This window comes from Chelon labrosus, assembly GCF_963514085.1.
Source record: "Chelon labrosus genome assembly, chromosome: 23".
NCBI classification, from domain to species: Eukaryota; Metazoa; Chordata; class Actinopteri; order Mugiliformes; family Mugilidae; genus Chelon; species Chelon labrosus.
Genome location: NC_140356.1, coordinates 12,918,990 through 12,938,872, shown reverse-complemented (window position 1 = coordinate 12,938,872; position 19,883 = coordinate 12,918,990). Strand labels below are relative to the sequence as shown.

At 42.0% G+C, this 19,883-nt stretch overlaps 1 protein-coding gene across 1 annotated transcript in view; it reads left to right on the top strand.

Moving 5' to 3' along the window:
* The window catches only part of plxna4 (plexin A4), a 207,358-nt gene that overhangs the window by 13,826 nt on the left and 173,649 nt on the right, over positions 1 to 19,883 (top strand). The window contains exon 2 of the mRNA XM_084573806.1: positions 6,695 to 8,045. Coding sequence (XP_084429932.1) covers positions 6,798 to 8,045 — 1,248 coding nt within the window. The 5' untranslated portion in view covers positions 6,695 to 6,797. The remainder of the gene's footprint in view (positions 1 to 6,694; positions 8,046 to 19,883) is intronic.

The window sequence follows — 19,883 nt, the reverse complement described above, 5'->3', positions numbered from 1 at the left end:
GGTTCTTCGGTTGGATCTTTGCCTAGAAAATATTTGAAATGCTCTTACTCACTCTAGGAGAGTGAAAATGAGACATAGACAGCCATCTAGTGAGAAAAGCGAGAAAGTTTGCGTACTTGACACACTTATGCTGGATCTGTGATTCACCATTCTTGGCTGTATTTCACATAATATGTTTTCATGACCCATATTTTTTTCAGCATTTTTGCCCCATTTATTTTTATTGATAACTCCCACTGTTGTTGTGTGCTGTGTCCAAACCCCCCAGACTAACATGCTAACTGTGCCACATTAGATTTATTTAGCATGTCTGAAACTTTATCATAAAACCAAGTGCACATGCTGTTACTGGGGAAATATTGTGGTATGCAAGGAATGGACACTCCACCTGCATAAATATCCCACAATGCAATGCAGCAGAGGAGAGTTTTCTTTTTGGGTTGCTATGGTTATGAGTCTCATCTTCAAAGGAGGATCTGAGGATGTGACGTGATAGTGCTTCAAGATGTTACCTGCTATGGTTTTGTTAATGCTTAAATATGTGAGAGTAGCACAGAGAGCAATTTTGTACTGGATTGTTGCTTCCATGTTGCTTCAGGTACACACAAAGTTGCTTATTAGTTTTTTACTGATGCGCCAACAACACTGCTTTGTTAAGGACCTATCAGCAGTGGTTTCTGCTCATTAAACAACATGATCCTCATAGTAACGTAATCTGTTACTTCCATGTGAAAGCTGTTGTTTTTAATTAGTAGTTCTCGTCTACACCAACCAAACTTTGGTTGATATAAACTCTCAAACAAACTAAACAGTGTGGGATCGTTTCCGTGTAATAATTTAACATAATACATTATTTGTAGCCCCTTGTTTCTCCAGACTCTGCTAATTGCTTCGTCTGCAATCATAATGTCTGAGTCTCAGTCAGTTTTCTTCCATTTGCATGGTATGTACCCAGTTGACAGTACAATCCCAAGGCTTTCTTTGTAATATCAACAGCTCTGTGGTGGATTAGACCTCCTAACCCTGATCTTGACAGGGTATCTCGTGACAGTAATCCATGCCGCTAATCCACGTCTTGATGTAAACACCAAGGACACCCCGCCTTCTCTCTCCATCCTCGGTGTCCTCCTTTTTTTTTTTCTCTCTTTCCGCTGCCGCCTTCCTGAGAGAAATGGGTATGCCATCTGTTTTGTGCATCAGCAGGGGTTAGCTTAGCTTGATAGGCATGTTGGACCTGATCGCTGCTTAATCATTACTTCAGTTCTTGTCTTTGTTTGTCTGTTTGGGTGTGTGTGTGTTTGTGTAAATGAAAGGGTCGCACAATTATTATTTATTCTACATCTTAATTTTCTCGTGCTGTGCTTAATAATAGGTTTTAGCCACGTTTATGCGTTTGTTAATGTTTGTCTCTCTTCTGAATAGAGTCCACCAAAACTAATAGATTTTAATTATTGTTTGTGATTGAAAAGCATTTATTAGCGTCGTCTGCTATTACATTTCACTTGAATGCTACATGAAACTAAGGCGGCCACTGACCTTAATGCATAGAAAGACATCCATGCTACCTGCTGTGCATGCATGTGAATGTGCACATCTTTATTTTTAATTTATAAATGGTCACCTACACTTTTTCTACACTCTCAAATATATTGCTTGTGTTTTATTTATATTAGATGTGTATGTTTGTGTGCAATCCCGCTCTCTGTTTGCACTGTTTGTGTGTGTTTTATGCTGAAGTGTGAAGTCGCAGTGCGTGTGTCTTGCTGTGTTGTGGTCTGGAGGTTTCTGTCTGTGTCTGTATGTGTGAGTGTGTGTGTGTGTGTGTGTGTGTGCGCGTGTTTGTGATTATGCTGGGTGAGCGCAGGGACACTGTGTTTTCCTCCAGTCCCAGTGTGTGGCTGAAATACAGAGTGACGCGCATTCCTCTGATCAGTGCCAGCGCTCAGCAGGGGAGAAGGGTTCGTTGAGTTTCGGCGTTGGGTGTGGGGGGCGCGCGGGAGGCTCCACTTCAGTCAGTACATCCACTGATCTGGGACATACATCTCTGTCTGGAAGTTTTCTTTCTTCATCTGTCTCTGTGTCACAAGTGAGCAAGGGAGAAAGTCGGCAAATACAGAGAAAGAGCAACAAACAGTCTTTCTGTATTTCCTGACTTTCTCCGTTGCTCTTTTAGTTTTTTTGCTTTAGCACCAAACTGCATCACATACTTACACTTATATACTTTACATCTAATGGTCTTCTGCTTCTATAGTACATCATATCACAGACAACGCCCAGACCTTCTCACTTTTGACTCACTTTTTGACCCAACCTGAAGAGGCCATTTGAGAAACTGGCATTTCCACGTTGCTTTTTCCCCATGGGGGTTGCTGTGTGGTTTTGTCTCAGTGAAGAGCTATTTTTGAGTCCAACTAGTTTACATCTGTCATTCCATTTGGCAATTCTCCCCTCTGTCCACCAATTTTAACCAAATGGAAAGAGCACAGAGTAACTTTTAGACGTGCAGTTTCTTCTCTGAAACCTCCCCGACCTTTCTTCTTTTTCATTTTGCATGGGTTGGCCGTCTCTTAAATCTTCGTCAACATTGCACTTCCTTCCGTTCTCTCTCTAATGTGTGTGCTCAACGCTCATTCACCTCAGTCAGTCATTCACCTCCTTTGAACCTGTGACAGATTGCTCTAAAAATCTCTGTGTTCCTTTAGGAATATAAAGAATTATGTATAATTACCCCACTTCTTATTCTTTTATAATCTCCTAATCCCATTTGACTCGTGGTGTTATTTTTGATGTGTTAGTTATTTCCGAACATTTTTATTTTTTTTACACTTGGAGAAGTTAAGCTGTTTACCAAACACTTCAACATTTTCCAAGTAATTTCCTCAACATAAATGCCTCCCCTCTGCCAGACTATAAATAGAAGGAGATTATTTTGTTGAGGCATGCTTTTTTTTGTCGTTGTTGTTGTTGTGCATCCTCCAGTTGCCATGTCTGGCCTGGCCTCTCCATTACACAATCATCGCCAAAGCAAAATGGCTCCTGTCATATCCATAATAGCTTTGCCTAATATCGCTGTGTCCCTGAAATTAGCTTTGCAGCATCAAAATACATTAAATGAAACGAGGCAGTTTGAACCCTGTTAATATTTGAGTTTAACTGGTTGCTTGGGTCTTTTTTTCTGACACAAACCCACAAACCACCTGACAGGTGACAGGAGCCATGACAACAATGACAGGTTAATCCTCTCCTTGCCTCTCCTCTCCTCATTTGACCTTCTCACCTGGACACGAGAATGTGATTAATTAGCAAAGTCACACAGACAGACATGTAAATTATATTTATGTCTTCCTTTTAGGTTTTGATTTTACAGTTATCGCCTGACTCCTCCTTGTGGGGCGACTACCAGCGTCTAAGGACACACACAAAAACAACATGGGGAACAGAAGCCTCCCAATTTCTTTGTCTCTAGTCTCCCAGATGGAGATAATGCACAAAAAAACAAAACACAGGCTCTCACGTGCACTGTTGTCTTTACCCACCGTTCCAAGTGATATTGGAAGTGTGTGTGTTGTGCTAATCATGGAGTCATTAGCACTCTTTGATGCCTGCGGGGCTGCAAATGTGTGATTGTGTGTTATTTAGCTTATATGTGTAGTGTCAAGTGTATCTGACAGCTAGCCAAGAGCAGGAAGCTGTACAGGTCCTTTTACATTCCTCATTAGATTTTCTGTCTCGTCTGCGGATGTAAGACATTTGCAACGGAAAAGCAATCATAATTGATTATTTTTTTTATAAAGCGGGTAAGAAGCCATTTTACTTTCATACAGTACTTTGCACTTGCCTTAAACATCCTTACTCTGTGTTCTTTTTACAGCACCACCAGTGCCATACCTGATCTTAATAAGCATATACAGCAGGCAAGGGAGAAGTCAGGCAGTAATGACACATAACTAGATAAAGATGAACTATGCATTAAAATATCAGTCCTTCCCTGCGTGTGTGTGTTTGTGTGTGCACGCCTGATGTATAAATCCTCAGAACCAAAGCAAGCTTTAATTAATGGAGCTTGATGATCAGCAGGCAAAGGCAAACAGCAACTAAACGAGCTTGCCCCCCTCCCCGTCAGCGAGGATAATTACATTTCAGCAACAGATTTGTGTGGCAGACACACTGCTTTTGCAGGGTACCACTGATGAGGATGATTTTTTTTTTTCCCTTTCAGGGTTTTTGGTGTTTTATGTTTGCAAAACTCCCGATTTATTTCTCGAGGGAAACTTCAGGGGGTGGGGGTTCTCCTTTCTTTTCTTTTTGTCCGTTGAATGTGTTAGTGTGCATGCTCATGAGAATAGGTGGGATATGAAGGTGCTATAACAGCCTCTCCCTACGTCTCTCACCATGTCTCACACTCTTTTCCCCTCCCTATTTGTCTCTTTTTATATTCACAACTACTGAATAAAGTTGTCTGGGAATTTCAGAGAAACACTTTGTTATGGCTGTCCCCCCCTGCTAGGTAAATGAGAGGTGGGAGCTCCAATGCTGTTCCCTGTGTGAGATTAATACGCAGCTTCCCTTTTATTTTTAGAGAAACATTACGGGCTCACTGCCCAGTCATCAGTCCTCAAGCAGTCGCAGCAGCAGCTTCCACTAGCTACTTTATCTAAACCTCCGACTATCTCTTGTTCTTCGTCTTCAGGGGGTGTTTTTTGACATTATTCGGCATCTGTTATGTGTGTCCTAAATTAGTGCAGGGTTACTTTAGGATATTCCAAGCGTTGGCCCCTTTACTTCACCCTCCTCCTTATGCCTTTGTCAAAGCTATGCTAATGCTCCCTCTTTGCACACACACACTGATCTATCTGAATTCACATCACCTATCTCTGTATCAGTTTTTATCCCCCTCATCTTCCTCCTCTCTGGTCCTCTTATCATGTGTTGAGTGGCTTCCTGCTCTGTTCATCCTTTCTCCCTCCCTCTCTCTCTTTGCCTATCAGGAGATGAAGGGAAGATTGATAAGATTTGCGGTGAGGTCTGTGTTTGACACCACCACCATAACTTGGGATTGCTTTTGAATGTGAACATGAGATGATGATTCTGTGGCTGGATAGTATTAGGTGACCGCACCATTTATGCGTCCGTACATGAAGTGATCATACAGTAAAAGGCTTGGAGAAAATAAATGCTTTGCAAAGTTTTGGGTGGATTAAGTAGCATATTCATACATTTTTGGCAACAACAGCAGTAGGCATTCATATATTTGGTTGTTTCATTTGTTATTAGTTTTTCTTCTGTGAGCACAACCCCGACATTGTTCAGTAAAATTATCCGTTTTGCAGGAGGAGATTAGCATTAAGTGTGACAGACAAGCTCTTGCATAGCGTTACTATGAGTGACACTTCCAGTTGTGTCTCTCACACAATAGCACGCTGATTGTTAGGGAGTGAACTTGATAAAGCGTGGTGGTATTACATGTGCTATTTTTACAGGTTGCCGGATCGCATTCAAAACTCAAAACACAACTTATGTTATAAATACTTGATCCCAGCTTCAAACCCCCCTGTTACAGTTGTTTATTTTCATAAAGGACAAACTGGAATATGTAAGAATTATTGTATTTGCACTTTCAGTTTCAGTGTGATGCAGGCTGACAGCACCAGAATAACGTTGTCAAGCTTCAGCACAGGTTGTGATTTTGATGATTGCAGTACTTTTAAATTGTGCGTGTCTGCGTTAATGTAATACCTGGATACAACCCAGGTGAACGACATTTATCATAATACCCAGCTTGACACCGGAGAGGTGTAATGAGCACACGGCTCACACAGGGGAGCACCACGTTTACAGTAATTTGTACTTGATAATCTGTGCTGGTGTGTGTTTTACACTGTATGCTCGGTGCTTAGACAGCGCAGATATCACAGTTCTGCCTACTACATGCAGTATTTTCATTAGCAGTTTCATTCCATGTAGTGTGTATTGCTGTATAGTGCTTAGACTGTGCAAATGACCCAGGGACCATAGGGAAGCTTATTTCTGCAACCACTTGCATTTCCTCCCTAATTGTTCCTCTTTTGCCCATAAACCTCCTCTGTGTGTGTGCATTCATGTGTATGTGTAGGTATGTTTGAGCGAGAAAGAAGGTCCTTTTCTCTCTGCTAGCAGTGTCAGCAGGTGAGCTGCCCTGTTGGGAGAAAAGAGAATCGCCAAAGCATGCAAATTGCTGCTCCAAGGGGAGAATCAATTAGATGCATAGCGGCTGGAGCAGAAAGGCGAGGAGGGGTGGAGAGGGGCAGGGGTCCATGCAGAGAGATGGTGCAGAGCCATGCTGATCACCTCCTCTGAGACAATGCATTACTCCTCCTTTTTTCCGTCCCCTTTCTGATCCTACTGGCTAGAGCTGTCTCTGCTCACTGCCTTTTTAATGTGCTACCGTACCTTAGCCTCATTTCTTTCTCTTTTTTTTATGTAGCCCATTTCTTCTCCAATTATAGATTGCTCTGCAGTCTCAAATGTATGGCCTTTTCACCTTTTTTTTACTCATTAAGATTTTCTGCTCCAATCTGTGCTAGATAAAATTAGAAAATAGATCACATACTTGTCTTTATATACATTTATCTATCAATACCCTGTAGCAGTTGTCTTGAATGTCGTGATGTTAAAGTTGCCATTTTTCACTGGGTTCTGTCTCTTTCTTCTACAGGTACATAATGTCCTTCATCTCAAGAGAGGCTTGATCCTGACTGGCCGACAGTATTGGCCTGTGCCTCGTCCCTCTCCTCGCCAGTCCCAGCCTCAGCACAGCCATGACGTCCCTCACCAGAATACGGACCTATTTTTTTGTATGCTGCTTCCTGTCTAGTCTGGTGCTTCCTGTTAGATCACAAACAGTGGTGCAAGCACCACAGGCTCATAGTGCTGGCTCCCAGGTGATCACAGCGTTGCTTCAGGAGGAGGAGGAGTACGCATCATTTCACGCTGAGAACCCTGAGTGGACATTTAACCATTTGGCGGTGGACTATCGCAATGGTAATGTTTATTTGGGGGCTGTCAATCGCATATATAAACTGTCCCCGGACTTGAAGGACAAGCTCTCCCATGTAACCGGCCCAGATGAAGACAACCGCAAGTGCTACCCACCACGTATTGTCCAACCCTGCAGTGAGCCATTGACACTCACCAACAATGTCAACAAGATGCTTTTGATGGACTACCGGGAGAACCGGTTGCTGGCTTGTGGTAGCCTCTACCAGGGTATCTGCAAACTCCTCCGTCTAGATGACCTCTTCAAACTAGGAGAGCCCTTTCACAAGAAGGAGCACTACCTCTCTGGTGTAAATGAGAGTGGCTCTGTCTTTGGTGTCATTGTCTCTTATGGCAATGCCTCTCCGGATATGCTGTTTGTAGCCACAGCGGTGGATGGCAAGCCAGAGTACTTCCCCACCATCTCTAGCCGAAAGTTGGCCAGAAACTCTGAGGAGGATGGCATGTTTGCATATGTCTTCCATGATGAGTTTGTGGCCTCTATGATTAAGATCCCTTCAGATACCTTCACTGTCATCCCAGACTTTGACATATACTACATTTATGGCTTTGCCAGTGGGAACTTTGTCTACTTTCTGACTTTGCAGCCTGAAATGGGAGGGGGACCAACCACTGGATCGTCCTCTACTGGTCGCGAACAGGTGTACACTTCCAAAATAGTTCGCCTTTGCAAGGCAGACACTGCTTTCAATTCCTACGTGGAGGTTCCTATTGGATGCATTAGTGGCAACGTGGAGTACCGATTACTTGAAGCGGCCTACCTGTCAAAAGCTGGTGCTATCCTGGCACGCTCACTGGACGTGGCACCAGATGACGATGTGCTGTTCGCAGTCTTCTCAAAAGGCCAGAAACGTCGTCCACGCCAGGCTTCCCAGGACTCTGCGCTATGTGTTTTCTCTCTGCGGAAGATCAACGAGAAAATCAAGGAAAGGCTGCAGTCCTGCTACAAAGGAGAGGGTACGCTGGACCTGGCCTGGCTCAAAGTCAAAGATATTCCCTGCAGCAGTGCGGTAAGTACAGCTATAGCACACAGACTTTGTTGCTTTGTAGGTGTACCAGTTTAATTACAGCAGTAGGGGATTGCAAATTAGGTTCAGATTTTGAAGACCAAACCCTGTGCATACTGTGTAGAATAGCAGGGCTGTAGTGGTAATTATCCCACACATACTGTGCCCACATTATGTACAATGACAGCCAATATAGTCTCTTATGTCTGGTATAGCCATCTTTAGGAAAATGGCATACTACTGTATTAACAAAATGGTAATTATTTCATATTGTTTCCCTAATTTCTATTTGTAAAACACTACAGGTGAGTATCTCTGGAGGAAAATAAGTTTTGAAGGATTTCCTCCATGTTGCTATAATGAGCTGGGTGCACGGCGGGAGGGCTTCACTAACGCTATGTTCTTGGGTGGGTTCATGCTCCATCCCATTACGATGAGATGTTAACCATCCACTGCCTCTTTTAATCCGCTCACCCTTTAAACAATGCAGCCGAATGCTCAGCCAAATTACCATAATTCCATTCTCCGTAACAGCATTACAAATTCAGTGATTCAGTTCATTTGATTTCTCACTTAGTGCACATAAAAAAAACAAGGTTAAATTGGGTGTTGCGCGTTTAGACCACCTTCACAAGCAGCCGAAGCCGTTCTGTGCATTTTTGTGTCTTGATCTCGTATTATATCATTAATAAAAGCCACGAACCTGAAGGAATAGAAAATTGCCTCCATCAGAGTGCATTTGTTATTGTCTTCCTCTACATAGCAAGCATGGCTAAATAAGTCATGTGCTCACTTAAAGAATTTGAGTTTAGAGGGTGTAGATAATTGGTTAAGATGCAGCCACGCTAAAGACGTCTGCTTGCCGGTGTTAAGATTTGACATGAAGCAACTTGAAGATAACTATAAACGGCACATACTGTAGTTTTGACTAATAATAAAATATCAATAATACTTCCTCACCGTTCAACCTTATTATCAAAAGCTGTAAATGGAAATGTAAACGGCAACAAATACCTATAACAACATGATTCATGGTCATATTTCAGAGTCATAAATTTTATCCTCTTGCTGCACACCGTATTGTTCTGACCTTACTCATGCACTACGTCGAGGCGTTATGAAGCTGACCCTCTCTTGTGTTTGGTTCTGGAATCACTGTGTTTATCTATTAAACCGTCTTTGGCACCGCGCACGTGCCGGGGCGCCTTTGTCTGCTGCTCGAGGGCCTGATAAATCATGCCCGGGGTGGAGCTGTCAGCGGGGAAAGGAAGTGTGAGGGAGCACACAGGGGTTAGCGCTGAGGAATGATGCCATTTCAGCACGCGCCACCGCCAGCGCATAAATTAGACCCTGCTGAACAAGTGACGGTGGACTCCGCAGGAGATAGATGAGTTCTGACACACATACACACATGTGCCACCGCACTTGTAAGTATGGCTACTGGTGAAGCTGACACTTGGAGACGCGGAGGTTTTTGAGAGAATAATGGCGTTACATATCGTTTCATGACATACTTGTTACTAAAATCTAGATAAGATTAGGTGGAGTTGATGCTGCAGCCCAAAATATTTCAATTTAAATTCATGGATACACAATAAATGAGATCATGAAGGCCTATAACATTTGAAATATAGTCAAATTAGAGGATATAAACTGGGCAAAATGTGTTTTTCCGTTTGTACAATGAGAATATGTAAAGCTAAACATAACTCCCACCTCTCGTGTGCGCCTTTTGATGGATGGTTGACTTTCTAATATCCCATGTTAGATTTTTATGAATCACTGGTTGTTACTTTCAGATTAATTCCTCTGCTGCTTTAAATGATGCATGACTGGGAGCGCAGTGTCTCAGATATAATCAGAAATGTAGTTTAAACTCATCGTTCACATCTTCTCCCATCTGTGCTTCCCTCGGGTGTACAGTAGAGAGCTAAGACGGGCGAAGTATACCCATGCACACATTCCTGAGTATACCAAACAAGGTTGCTTTGGGAATTGTGCAAGGCAGGCTGCTTTTTGGGGCTCCTGCACTCGCATGATTAATAACACATATCCACATACAGTAAATATGGAAAAAAAAAAGGGTTCAAACACACTTGTACAGCTCTTACACATTTCTCACACAAGCTCGCCCTCTTATTTCCTCTTGGGGAGTGAAATGTTAAATGCTTAATAGAGGTTAGTTGTTGTTTGATCAAATTTGCTAAATGTTGCTGTGAATCTATGATCTCTAATTCATGTGTATATAGTATTTGGACATATAAATGTGGCTTTTCGCCATGTAACCTCTTAAATACATAAATTATAGTAAATTTTTAAAACACGGCCCAAAAAAAGCACCGTTTAGCTTTTCAGACTTAAGCTCTGTCCACATCTCAAGCTTAACTTGAGTTGAAACACACACAGTTACTGCTGTTGGTTGTCGTCTCAAAGTATTGATTATAGTTCCTCCTAGTTCTGCCCACACTGTATCTGGACAAATAATTGCTATAGCTCACTGAGGGTTTCCCATACAATGTTAATACTTTGGATTTAATTTGCTCCGCCATGGTCTCATAACAGACTGGGCAACTTTGTGCTTGCGTTGTTTTTCCTGTTGCTCCCGAAAGCATGCCTCCCTCCCTCCCCTTCCCAAAGTCGCCAGACCCTTCACACCTGATGTTTGTGCTCTTGATTTTTCAGACCATGGAGATTTACAATTATTTAAAGAGAGCTAGGTCAAAACCCAAGGGAAACGAGTCCAGACGTGACGTGAACTAGCTAAACTTTATAAGAGCTAGCTAGCAAAGTTACATTGAAAGTCAACTGTTTACTATAAATTAGTTTTATTCACCGATATTTTATTTAATCTTACATACATTTGTACATCATGTGCAGGCATTATGTATCGTATTCTTGTACACGAACTGCACAGGCTGCTGCTATTTGTCACGATATCCAATATCTGCGTTACCATGGTAATGTAAAGACGGACTGATACAAAACGCATGCACTTATTTGATGTGCAGACATTTCATATAATGTATAAATTGTTTTTAATAATTAGGGTTTTTTATTAAGACAGTAGAATCCCCCCCACACCACCCCTAAAACCACCAAGGTCTCATGAAATTTTGTGGGAAACACTGCACACTCTTATCACCACATCGCTGCTAGTCTCTTCCTGTGTGTACGGCCCTTTACTTACTTATTTTAAACAGACAGATCGAATTAGCATCTAATTTCAGACTTAAACTGCTAGCACTTGCGGCTGTGCAGGAGGATCTTGTTCGTTATTAATTTAGATGGTCAGCGTCCACTTGCACCAGGAAACGCAGCAGCTTTTAGATAACAAGTCTTTTATAATAACATTCCTAACAATGTGACCCCCAAATCTCGCTTCCCCATTAACTGTTGTAAAAATAAAACAACCCAGACCATTTTAAATGATGGTGAGCATGTCACTATGTTGGCAGACTCGCTGTCAGACGGAACTTGGATGAGAAGGAGCCTTGTCTTAAGGGCATGCCCCTTTATCTTACGCTCTTCATCGCCCAGTATCTTCCTCTCTCTCCCACACTGTGTTTCTCGCTTTCTCTTACACTTTTTTCCCAGAGTCTTTCAAATGCTGTCGTATTTCGAACATGATGTGTTTTTCCTCCAATTAAGGAGAGGATGAACAGCCCCCAGGCTCATTAGAGAAGTCTGGCTGTATGGACCAACTTGAACACACGCACACACCCAGACACACATTTCTGATTTGGATGAAACACATTCAGAGCTAGTGTGGATAGACCTAACCACATCCTCTGCTAGAACAGCAGCCATAACTACAATATCTTTTCACTACTAATATAAGAAGACATGCATTTATTCCATACAAGAAATTATTGTTAACCCCTAATTTGGTGTCCAATAAAGTGAAATGTAAGAAAGAACAGTGCATCTGCTTTCAAAAGAGGATTCCTGAAGCAAATGTGATTCATTTTAAATTCATACGAACGTGCAACATTTGTACGTTGATATTCGAGTTTCTGGGATGGTTTAGAAAATAAAAATCATCACAGCAAGTGTGAATATGTGCAAGGTCACGAGAAGATTTACAGAGGCGTATAAAAACACTTGCTCCCGTCAGACCTTTGATGCTTTACACCATCTCTTATAGGCTTTCAGTCGTAGCGGGAGGGCTGCAAAGAGGCAGAGAAAGGGGGGGGGCGAAAAAAGGAACGTACAGAGAGGAGGGTGAAAGAGCAGCGGAGAGGATGGATAAGAGAGAATGAGAGAGAGAGAGAGTGTGTGAGGGTGCTTCCTTTTTCCACCAAATGGCCATGCTTGGCTGAGCCACATAATGCGTGCTCAACAGTATAAGTCTGCAAAGGGCCTGCATCCATAGATCATTGTGAAGTGGCATGTGACCTATAAAAAAAAAAAAAACGCTGCCTGTTACCTCCATGTTCACTGTGTCAGCAGAAAAAAAAACAGAACAACAAAACGGCGCGATTGCAATAAATTCTCTCGCTGCTCTCTTCTCTTCTCTCTCTCATCCGTGATTCATCGCTCGCTTCCCACTCCACTCTCTCCTCCTTTCACCTGTCCTTCCCTTCACACGCTCTTATATAAATGCTTGCCACCGTCGCTCCTTCTCAATCTGCATTCCACCCTCTCAGGTATTTACCATTACAATGCCATCCGTAAGCACCCCCCTGACTGAAGCACCCCCCTCCCCAAACCACGATGGGAAAATTACAAGGTCGTCTCTAAGTCCCCGGCAGGCTACGACCGTCCCCTCATCCCCTCTGCTAATGATCATTAATTACATGTCATTAACTAACATGCCACGGGCTATTCTTTCACATTTGTCATGTACTATCGACTTCACATTCTGAATTCACTCAAACTAATTAGATTATTCTACTCGGCCGCCACTGTTTCTTTGAGTTTTTTTCTTGATCTTTCTCTCTCTCTCTGTCTCCTATCACACATGCTCATCCTTCTCTTGTTTCATCCTTCACTTGAAAGGAACTCCAATATTACATGCTCACTCTTCGCCTTATTGACTTGTTTTCTTTCGTCTGTTTTGCTCCGTGTTTGACCAACCTCTGATGGTGATGTCGCTTGCGCTGGTCATCACCATCCCTCCTCTGCCTGATTGTGGCGCTTAATCAGCGGCTGGCTGCTGCTGATGAGTCCGTCTAGGCCACATCCTCAGGAAGGGAAAGGCTAGCGGATTCATTAAGGACATCCAGACTATCCCCCCCCCAACACCACCTTCCCTCCTCACTTCACCCCACTCCATCCACATATCCGCTATCCTGCTTGCTGGCTGGCTCGCTAATTAAATCTCCATACATGATACCACTTGCTAAAGGTCAGAATCCATCACAATATCATTATTCTGTGATTAAACAAGTGTCTCCCGCTTCCTCCGCTGTACTCCATGCTGGTTGGCCTCCGCCTGAGAACTGTGACTGAACTGGGAACTGTTGTTTTTGCTTACAGTCGAGCGTTTAGAAATCTCTTTTGCAGTAATTACCAGCGAACAGGACCGCACAGGTCTTAAAAAGTAATTCTGCAAAGCACACGAGTTACCAGTTAAATTTGTCAGTTTATCAAATGAAGAATAATACAACAGTTCATCCAATTTATAAGCCAGAACAATGAATCCTGAAGAGGTTTTATGATCCCTTATGGCTGAACTGGACATAAATATGTAGCACATATCTGAATGTCCTGACACATGATGATAATTCTCATAAATAAAACTAAAATATGATGGCTAGGGAAATAGTTAACCAAAGAAAATCTTGTTTGACTAAAATCGTACCTACTCTTCAACCAATTGTTTGGTCACGTGGGAAAAAAATGTCTATGTCATGTCTACATTAACTGAATCAGCTTAGTAGTATTACGAAGTGTGCCCTGGAAGCCCTATTAGCTTAAATGCATTACAAATAAACGTAAAAACCCAGTATTTGCAGTATATTAACACACTTTTGCATAATTATTTTATACAGCAATAACAACTGAGCTGAGTGTTCATGTGTTAATAGAACTATGTCAGCTAGAGATCTCAGCACAAGAAGAAACAAGCCTTAGTTGCTGGTTGATCTAATACATGTAAACTGCTGTTTCCAGACTTGACGCACAACAACTTCTTTGGCATACAGTTGTTTAGTCTCAAGGCTAAAAATACGAAAGCTGTTAGTAAAGCTTTGTCTGCTGTCAAACCAGTGGGAATATTTTGGATGAGAGCTTACTGACCTACCGGTTGACCAGCATTAAAGATGTAGAAACTCTGTAGCTGGTAATACATGCAGACTGGCTCAGTTTTCTGATTTGCAGCACACGAATTAAGACGTTATCTGAAACACCTTGTTCTTCCTGATTAATTTTCACCTACTAGTTTGATCTGCAGATTTCCTCTTCATCTCTTAAACTCCAAAAATCCTCGTTCTGGCTCTGCTTTAGCAATGTCTCAGGTTTCATTCCAAAATTGTCATGCTGTTTTGCTAGTTCCTGATTTGATTGTTTTCCCTAACCAATATTTATTATCTGTTGTAGCTGCTCAGCTAACAGTTGGCAGGTGCGGGCATCCACAAACATGAATTTCCAAAATATCTCACGCTTATCAAAGCTTGCGTGCATCATATTGAAAGCTGCCAACGCACAAGTAAATCTACTTCTGTCTCAGACACACACACTGAGAAGTGTGCACCCAGCCTAATATACACCTACACACCAATAAATGCAAATTTGCCGCATTTTCCGCCAGCGTTTCAATATTAATGTGCACAAACTCTCACTACTCTGTCCCCTTTTGCATTCTACGTCTGCACTGGTCCACTAAGATTGATATCACATCCTCCCTGAGATGGAATCCCTGTTAGGCTTAGAGTCGGGCCCATATATACGTACATATATTCTTTCTACAGTCCTAATCATTGTGACTGGTTTCTCGAAACACTCCCCAGGGCATCATACAAAGGGGGAGTTAAATCTACTTGGTGACAGCTTTTGTAGTCCACCTCGACACTTGTGCATTCAGACTGAATTTTGAGCACAAATTGGTCTTTTTGAACGCCCTGTGGATGCCTTAACAGAGACAACTGAACCCCAGACATCAGAAACAGATTCACATTGACTCCTTCTCTTGTACTGAACGTTTAGGATTTTGCCTTCTTCAGTGTTCTAAAGAGATCTCCGTAATATCCATAGGTTTGTCTGTGTTACTGTTCTTCTTAATATATGTTGCTCCTTTAACAGACTAATGCTGGGCTACGTTATACACCTCTCATCTTAGTGCCATATTGACTTGTCCAGTATTATTTGTCCTGGGCACCGATGTCATTTCACCGTAGAAATAAGTTCTCTCATCCTTTGGTGTTTCTATCTTGCATATTCTGTTTGAAACATGAATCTGAACTCAAAAGAAAACAGAATATTTAACTGGGTATAAGCCTGACAGAATAAAATAGTGACAGTATAAACATTTGGAAAGGTGGACTGGGGAAAAAAAGGTGACTCAAAGAATCGTGTACATACATACTTTAGTGGGTAAAGTTGTATTTTTGTGTCCTCATTGTGCCGTGAAGTATATTCAGTAGATTTTAGTGTAATGGAGGGCACCATGGGAGAGTTATCAGATGGACTATGGCACAATATGATACATAAACACTCTCTCTCTCTATCTCTCTCTCTGTCTCACTGTAACACCGACAAATAACAGGGCAGTGGTTCGTTTAAATTTGCAGAATCAAATAATTTTGCCGAATGGAAAGGATGTGCTACTTCTTCTGAGCAGTCCATTAGTGTAGGATATCACAGAGGATGTCATAAGTCATGTTCAGTGTATCTTATTCGCAGCAGCAGCAGCAACAGCTCCAAGAGGATCCCAATGATGACATTTATTTTTCACTGTCTATCCACAGTTAAGCAAATTTGTTGATTTAAACTTCTAATTTAATGGGTTTAAAGCTGCTTAATGACAGCTATTGTAGCAATTGTTAAGAGTGCATCTTTATCAGATCATCTGAGGGTAAAACAACAAACCCTTGCTTATAAAAGTATCTACAATTAAATATTATTCACATAAGCATTTAAAAAAAAATCAGCTTCGACCAAATTCTTCCAATACAGTTGTTGTGAACTAAACATACTTTAGCTTGTCTTATATGTTCCTAATGAGGCATCAACTCTTTAACTTGAAAACGGCTCAGTGTTGCTGTAGGACTCGTACAGCCAATGTTTTATTATAGTGAAATTGAATGTTGACATTATGTCTGACAATGAACACTGCAAACCCACTTAGTCATGACATAATTCTCTAGTGCCACCAATCATCCTGGCAGGTCAGTCATTTAGCACAGTAGGCTAAGAGGAAAATACTGGATGTCCAAGTGCCTAATTATACAAAGAGCAACTACTATGATACATTTTTTTTCCAGTCTTTCTTTTTAAGGGAACGTTTCCTATGTAGTCATGCAGTGACTTCACATTAAAGCCAGCTAATCAGAATTAAAATAAAAGTGCAGATCTGTCTGTTTGTTGATGAAAGTCTTTGCAGCTGCTAAATAAGCCAGAAGTAAAATGTCTCTGTGGTTTAACGTGTGTCATTAACATCGTGAACCTGCAGCCAATGCAATGGACCCTCGCAACAGTGCAAGCCCAGATTAGGCCATACATCAGAGGACGTTGGAGAGCGGATCTCTTTCAATCCCCCACTAATCGCATTGAGCAACTCTCTTGCTTTCGCGCGCGCCCACTGCCCCCTCTCTTTTTCCCCACTCTGTATCTGCTGATCCCTCTGCACAGTCCAGAAGAGAGCTCTCTTTGTGCCGGTGCTGGCATGCAGACAGAAGCAGGGAGATGGATACGGCTGAGAGTGACCTGATTCTGCCTCCGTGCCTGGCCTCGGTCCAAACACAGAGACTCTGCTCTCTTGTCCCCTCCTCTGTCTTTGGGGAGGAACCCTCCATCTTTCTCCTCTATTGCTAAACGCTGCAGGACGCTGGCTGAAATACCTGCCAGGCCTGAGCAAAGAAATGAGTTTGCGTTTGGAGTTTGGACTCATTTGAGTAGCTAGTGTTAGCAGTTAAGCAATTAACACATTCGTGTGACGGGGATGGAGATGATGAGCCAGATTCACACGTTTGCTTTTATTGAGCAGAATTAGAAATGGAAAATACAGGTTCAAATTCAGCTTAAATTTGATGCATTGACGTTTGTCTTGTAAATTAAACATTGTTGAAATCTTTGAGAGAAAGTAATAACTCTGAGTTAAAAAAAATGCATTGATGAGGCGAGTCGGGAGACAGAAAAGGAGCATAAAACATGATCGAAGCGGTGCCTTTTCTGGCAGACAGTGTCAAGGGCTACATGGATATTATTTGGTAGTCTCACCGGAGACGTCTTTGGCATCTCGGCTATAAATGTCATGTTTTGGTGGTGGCATAATGAAAATGTGTCGGCTTCCTGAAAGGGCTGACAGACAAAGTATATTTCATTAGATTGCAGAACACAGGACCGAGATGGCGGTGATTGGCAACCAGCAGTAATAATACAGCATGTATCGGCGGCAAGAGATGAGGAAAAACATGCACGTTTTCATACATCACATCCTCCACTTCTTGCATGTGCGTCACTGTTTGCTTGCGTATGCACACGATGAAATTCACTTTTGCTTTTTGGAAATGTAATTAATCTCGGGAAAAAAAATGGCTGCACCTTTTTATCTTTCGAAGGAAGCATTCAATCATCCCCAAATACTACAAAGTATTCCACATTGCTCCTGATGGACCCTGTTAACCTTTGAACCAAGCATGATGAGTGTCCTTTATAACTGATGGCGACATAAAGAGGGTGTTTTCTTTCTGTCACATAAACAGGGAATAAGAAATGAATAAAGAGAAACGGCATTACTGGTTTGCTGGAGAAAACATTTAAGGGGGAGGGAGTGACCCTTTAAGGAGTGACCGTGGTTCTCATAGGAGCGCCATTAGTCTAGCAGTGACTCAGAGGACAGAGAGTGCATTCTTGACAGCAGCTCTTTCTGAAAAGGTCACTGAGGGGGAAAAGCAAGGAAGGAAGGAGTACTGGAGAAGAAGTTGTCCACTTGAATATTTTTTTGTACTCTGAGCATCATCTCTTTGGCATCTCAGTCTGCAGTAGTATCCATCTTATCATTTTGCTGCTGTTATTCTTTTCCCTCTCTTATCAACCCTTCAGCCGAGTGACATGATCTTGACCCAAATTTAGGTCATCTCTATCGATCATTCACACCACTCCATATTACTCCACATTGTAGCCTAAAGCTCATGGCCCAGACCAGCCATGTTCCATTTGTCTAATGAAGGCAGATCCCATATTTCCTCTGAGGCTTCTCATGACAATGATGCTGATGGCCTTTAGTGATGTGGAGACATGTGCAAGATTTGTCAAGAGCAAAGGGTGCAGTTCCAGGAAGGAAAATAGAAAATAGTACATAAACAAAAAGAGCCTCTAACAGTTCATACTACTAGCTAGCCAAATGGTGATTTTATTCTCATTTAAAGTACTGCAGGACATAAACGGCATAATCTAATCCGGTGCAAGCCCTTTATTCTTGTACGCTCTGTAAAAACACCACCCAAACGCTAGTCGGCTATGGCGACTGAAACTTTCGCCGTCATTTCACCGAAGATGGGTCACCCAAACGTGTGTGTCTCCGAACCTCCTCAGTTAACCTTTCCTCGATGTGTTCCATCTTTATTGATCCAAAACAATAAATTTGAAAATTGTGAAGCTGGAGAAGCAGCTGGAAATACTAAAGCAGAACTCCTGCGGTAGTCACATTTCTGGGAAGATGCACGTCAGCTACGGCGTTATGACACAGAGGCCTAAACTGCCTATTATCAGATACCATTCACTTTATTATGTTTAAGCTAACTTTGCTGTTAATGCTATTCATCATGCATTAATAAGGGGTATTTTGAATATTCAAGTTAGTCTTAAACCCCTTTTTTATCACATCTAGTTCATTAAAGTATGGATTTCACAACCACTATCTCACCTATATCATGATGGTTTCCGTGCTTTTTAAAGAGTGTAAACACAATGTCACCTGCCAAGGCACTCCTGCTGCAGCAACCCACTACACGGCTAAGCAATTAATCAAGCCGTGTTTGCTTCAGTCCTAAACCCAAGTGTTTCAAATCTATCCGTGCGCCCAGAATAATGACCAATCCTCAGCTCCATTATTCTCTTATCAAATCCCATAACTCATTCTGCCCTCTGTGACTGGTTAGAATACAACCCTGCGACGGGATTGAACACACGCATGCAAACACTAAATGTAGAGAGGCACAAAACACGCCTATCTGTGTGCAATTACGAGACCACAACAGCATGTCCACGGCGTAATCTAGAGTATTATTTCTTCTATCGCTAATTCAATTTTTATATATACAGTATTTAGATGCATTGCGATTTTCCTCAGAGTCCTGTGAGAGTGCAGCACTTTTCTTTTTTTTTTTTTTTCTCAGTTCACTTTGAATCACTTCACATTGAATATCTTGCTGCACTGGCATTTCTGCACTTGCTGTTGCATTGGGTGGACGGTGGGGAATTGTGCCTGACAGAGCAGCCTCTGGTGCTATTACAGAGCCATGGCCTGACTGCAGTCTTCCTCCATTTTCATCTCTCTCTCTCTTACTCAGTCGTTTCCATATTTTCTATATCTTGCAAGAGGTACAGCAGATGTACAGACACATAAATGCGCATAGATTCTTCTTTGATGTGCACAGTCTTTCTCTTTTGTTATTTATTGATTCATGTTCTGATTAATCCTGAGGTCACTGTTTGCCTTTTTGTGTTAACTGTAGGTTT